The sequence below is a fragment of the Stylophora pistillata genome, chromosome 11 (genome assembly GCF_964205215.1).
Source record: "Stylophora pistillata chromosome 11, jaStyPist1.2, whole genome shotgun sequence".
In the NCBI taxonomy this organism is placed as follows: domain Eukaryota; kingdom Metazoa; phylum Cnidaria; class Anthozoa; order Scleractinia; family Pocilloporidae; genus Stylophora; species Stylophora pistillata.
In genome coordinates this window covers 22,617,110-22,622,439 of record NC_142529.1, presented here as the reverse complement: position 1 = coordinate 22,622,439, position 5,330 = coordinate 22,617,110, and the positions used below count along the sequence as shown (strand labels likewise).

Sequence of the window (5,330 nt, the reverse complement as noted above, 5' to 3'; positions counted from 1 at the left end):
TAAACACGTGGGAGAGGTATTTCGGAGAAAATAACAAACTTTCGAAGATCTAAATTCCACATTTTTTTTGCGCGGCGAAACAGCGGAGCCTTTTTTACAATCGCTACAAAATCCCAGCAATAAACAGTGTCGTTTTGTTCCTGTTGAAGTGTACCGATCAAAGGAAAAGTTTTTATACGGCCTAATTACAAAGAACACCACCTTAATGAGGTAATTATTAGATAGGATATAGGAGAGTAAACCTTTTTGATGCTAATGTGTGAATAAATCTCCGATAGCCCCAGGGAGGGTAGTTGTTATAAGTGGTCACAGCACAGGTGGGTGGTCCGGTGTACGTTCACTTATTCAAACAACTTTTGCCGACTGAAAACATATCTTCGCCACCTTCCACGATTCAGTTCTCTCCGTGCAGCAAACTCCACTTGGCCGTGCGTGAGAGCGTGCGTGCGTGCACCGAAAAAAAAAAATATCAATGGCTTTCCAAGAAAAATTTAAGCGTGATGACGAAGAGATGTTAGCAGATCAAAGTTTTAAAACTGCCAAAAGCGACGATGAAGACAATGAGATCCTCACGGAGAAAGAACCGGACGAAGAGGAAGAAGGAAAAGAAGGGCAAGAAAAAAAGGATTCAATTTTAAGGCAGCAGAGCTCTACCAGTGAAAACCGAAGACAATCGTCTGTGTCTAAACCACCCTACTCCTATATAGCACTGATCACAATGGCTATTCTGCAATCACCGCAACGAAAACTCACCCTAAGTGAAATCTGTGACTTCATTAAGCGGCGTTTCCCGTACTACCGCGAGAAGTTCCCCTCATGGCAAAATTCCATAAGGCACAACCTCTCTCTGAACGATTGCTTCATGAAGATGCCGCGTGAACCGGGAAACCCTGGCAAAGGAAATTACTGGACGTTGGATCCTGCCAGTGAGGGGATGTTCGACAATGGCAGTTTTCTGAGGAGGAGAAAAAGATTCAAGAGACCGCGGCCAACGGAGGGAGCCGTTGGCGCTTTCGGGTTTCAGTACTATTGGAATTGCATGGAATCCTCGAGCTGGCGTCCGCCGTTGTACTCTCATTTCCCAGTTCCAAGGTACCTGGCATGTTTTCCGCCAGCTCTCGGCAGACCAACGGACCCTCCTACGTCGAGAGAAAGGCAAAGACCTGCCAAATTCTCCATCGCGAGCATTATCGGTTCGGAGACGGAAGAACACCGACCTTCGAATAGCAAAGTAAGCCCTTCGTTGTCGTGTTGTTCCCCTGTGCGTTCAAGTTACAGCAACACTGTAAGACCTTGCATTGTATCATCAAGTTCCTACTGTACATACTGCAGCCAGATGGCTGGGAAACGGTAGAACAAATCTGGTAAGGGAAATCTCTCTTATTCTCAAAACATGACAGTCATTTATGATCGTTCAGTGATCAGTTCTGATGAGCAAGTCTATTCTGAAAGATGTAATGCAAGAATTTTTGATCAGAAGCAACTTTTATCGAAAGTTTTTCAAAGGAAAAATCACAAAACTTCCTTGTAAAAATATTTGAGGAAAATATTGGAATATAAAAACCTGTGAAATCGTCGCCATGTTCCTTAAGATTTTTTTAACTTTTCACTGCTGTAATATGTCCCAAATGAAATGAATGGTTGTGTAGATTGTTCTGGAGAGAATAACGAGGATTTAGCAGTCACCCTGTCCAGATACTCATTATCAAAGCAATCAAGCAAAAATCAGCTATGATGTGCGGAAGACGATGAAATGAACGAAAGCAGACTTTTGATTTTGAATACCGTTGCGAAAGAAATCACTACCTATTTGAAGAAAATGTTACAGATAAATTGTAATGTTACCAGTGCAACCGTTCAGAATTTAGTGAATTGTGTACATAAAAATGATTGTGAAACAATACTTAAAGCCTTTCAAAGGACGGTTACAAAATAAATTGAAACAGTCAAGAAAAGATGAGATTTGAACGTTTATTGTCTTTAAACACGTAGGCATTCTCTTAGTACTGCACACACCAAAACAAATTGCCTTCTCATTTCAGTTTATCTGTTATTTTTCCTCTGTGGCTAAGTTTTTGTAATGAAAACTTATAGTAATACGAAATAATTCATGCCGCCACAGATGTTGGCCAAGCCTTAAATTTAGCCATTTATCATTTGGCGAACATTAAATGTCAACAAAAATAGTCATTAGTCACACAGCGTTATCGCTATCAGTTTTGTGAAAGGAACCAATTCACGGTGCAATTGCTCAAAGCTACCGAAAAAACAAATTGAAATCTTACAAAGCGACAATTACGGATACTCATTTACTGATCAGCGCGAAACACGTTTGATACTCAACATTTGTGTTTTTTATATTAGAGAAAATTAGCAAAATAGGAATCCTAAAATTGCTAATTAAGTTTTGGGGGCATTAGTCCAAAACAAACTCCCTTCATGGTAGTCCCTGGAGCTGAACACGGCTTACATTTCTTATCTTCACGTTTAGATGCCGTTTTTAAGTTAGATTTCGTAGGAGGACTGAATACCTCGTTGAAATAAGAGAACTTAAGAGAAGTGCCCCAGTTAATTGATCACGAAACATCACGAAAAGAAAATATATACCTTTCAGGCATTGGTGGTTTTCAGAAGTTTTTTTCGATGCAATCACTGCAGGGGTAAAGGAAAATGCTCTATATATCACCATCTGCACTCAATCGGTCGCTTTCACACGAACTGTTTTAGTCTAAGCCCCACGGTGCTAAAAAGAACCGTAAACTACCACAACAAATAACTAAATTCAGAACTGTTCTCTTCAGGAAAGACACACAAAAGAAACCGTTTAAGAGTTCTATTGTTCGATCTTATTGTTTCAGATGGTTTACTGGTTAAGCTGAAGTGTTTACGTTTGGGGCTTGTTTTTGAATAGAAGCTGTTCGTTTTGGTAAGAAAAACATCATCGTGGCATGAAGTAGATCAAAGGATTGGAAAAATATCTCTCGTTGAGTGATAGAAGCGTGGTGTCGCGCGAACAAAGTACTTCTCGTGCCAAGTTGGATCATCAGTGGTATTATTGTTTTCTCCTCCTAGGATCTAATAATAACTTTAAGAAGATCCCCGAAAGCTCAGCAGATAATGGCAGAAAACAGATTTTTTTTGGCACAATTTCCTGGTGTCGAAATTCTTCATTTGTGGACACCCTTTAACTGTGAAAACCCCTCAGCTTTGGTGCCCTTCAAAATCATAAAAACTTACAGTATAGTTTGTCTCACTCCTCCACTGCTACACAGCCCAAAATCATTTCACTTTATGACAAAAGCTCCATGGTCAGATGTACAGACGCACATTGTACCCTGACTGATAAATCAGTGAACTCAGAAAATCTAAAAGCAATAATAAGTTTGGAATCGAAACATTTATCATTAGACACCTTGTTTAGACACTTTTTATAGACGCCTATTTGTTTATAGACTATAACTTTTGCCAAAGGCTAAAAGCTCTCACTCTGAACATCTACCCGGCGTGAACCGAAAGAATTCGGTTCAACTGAGAAGAATTATGTAGCTTTTCGTCTTTCATTCGTAAGAGAAAGTTTGGCAAAGACTCTTTCAATAAGCATCACACAGTTTCCGACACAAAAATAAAAACAGTTATGCCGTGGTCAGAATGATATAAAAACTCTTGACTTTCGATTACAATATTCTGCTACATTTGATATATAAAATTTCCGGTCAATTCTCATTACTGATCGCCTTGTTTTTCCTTTAAAGTTATTATTGAGAATTTTGTGGATCACAATGCAAATCAAGGAAGACTGCCTTGTCGATTATTGATAAATTCACAACGAGAGAGAGAGTCACATTAGTTAACTTGGTGACTATTACAGTTTGGTTCGCTTCACGAGTTGGAGTTACAACAAAGAGAAATCCCACTCAATTGTTGAAAGTATTGATAATAGAATTGGTATGTTGGCTTCCATGAATATATGAACGGGTCTATAAAGACCACAAGCTGAAAGCTTGTACAATTAGAGATAACATTCCACTTAGTGCTGCAGAATTTCATCTTGTTATAGCGTAAGCTCACATCGAATAAACCATAATCATCCCGCCACTCTTGTGCTTTATTGTGCCATTAAAAGTTTCCTCGTAGGTCATAATTAATCGGGGAACGAGAGCACACCACTAAATTTTCCTAGATATCAATAGTTTTCGTACTTCATGTAATCACATTTGTTTGTAACCGAGTAGAAGGCTCTCTCTTTAAAATAGACCCATCATGAGGGAGACTGCAAAGCTTCGCTCCAAAACAATTGACTTCCACTTTGAGTTTAATAACATCGTTTCTCGTTTCCACAACAGTTAAAAAAATTTACTTTTTTCGTTTTGTCACTGATTTAAAAAGGTAGATAATTAGTCCTCCAAAAATAAACGTTTTTTGGTTTGAAAATATAACACTTTATCTGTTCAAGGAAGTACTCTTTACTACATAGATATCTGGAATTAATGTCCCTGAAAATGTTCGTGGTTCAAAATTAAAGCTTGTATATCGTTGTTTGTCGCAAATATCTCTGGATCCGAAAATTTTTTTCCATTAAATTTAATTTGTTCTTTAGAGGTCTCTGATAAAAATTTCCTTGTATTTTTATCAGTAATTCACGCTTTCCTTTAAAGGCAAACATCTCGGCTAACAGTGCAAAATTTATTTGCGGCCACTTTTAGTCAACACTGATCCAGAAAGTTCCTCTGAATTCGCGATATTTTTCCCCTTATCTCATTATCCACTACATCTCAGTTGTATTTGGTCAATAAGTCGCCGTAAAAACTTAGTCCCAACACACCCTGATGTGGAGTTGAGTTAAGATAAATGCCAATTTCCATTTGTTTAGAAAACTCAAATAAAACTGTTTTCAAAAGAACAGAAGTGTTGCGTAATCAATTTCCCACGACGAAGATAAGTCAACTGTACTTCTACATAAAAGCTAATAAAATACTCAATATTTTGTCGTTCAAGAAATTGCCGCTACACGCGCGAACAGTTTTAATTCATCAGTTGAAAAATTACATCCCTATTCGGAATAGTCGAACGCGAAAAACTCTGGCAAAAGAACTTCAAAAAGGGTTGAAAAAAGCTGACGAATAACGTTATAATTAGAGGAAGCATAATCAGCAATAGATAAAATATTGATAACGCTGCTAAACTTCAAACGATTAGAACAAAGAACTCTTCGAGACCAGAGCATCTGTTTATCTTAAACTATACTTCTGTGTATCTAAAGAAGTGGGCTGTTTGCATAAGTACTCAATCATAGTCAGCTTTCTTACCAGCGTAAACTACGTTAAAAAGTA

General features: G+C 38.1%; 1 protein-coding gene across 1 annotated transcript; it reads left to right on the top strand.

The window, feature by feature from the left end:
* The first annotated feature begins 291 nt into the window (after positions 1-291).
* On the top strand, positions 292-4,596 carry LOC111338005 (forkhead box protein D5-B). The gene is made up of 2 exons (XM_022944412.2): positions 292-1,364; positions 2,859-4,596. Exon 1 carries the CDS (start codon positions 473-475, stop codon positions 1,352-1,354), a length of 882 nt encoding a protein of 293 aa, XP_022800147.1. The 5' UTR covers positions 292-472; the 3' UTR covers positions 1,355-1,364; positions 2,859-4,596.
* The last annotated feature ends 734 nt before the right edge of the window (positions 4,597-5,330 follow it).

What these genes read in the sequence shown, in the direction of transcription:
- LOC111338005 (XM_022944412.2), top strand. Translation starts at nt 473, where the DNA reads ATGGCTTTCCAAGAAAAATTTAAGCGTGATGACGAAGAGATGTTAGCA.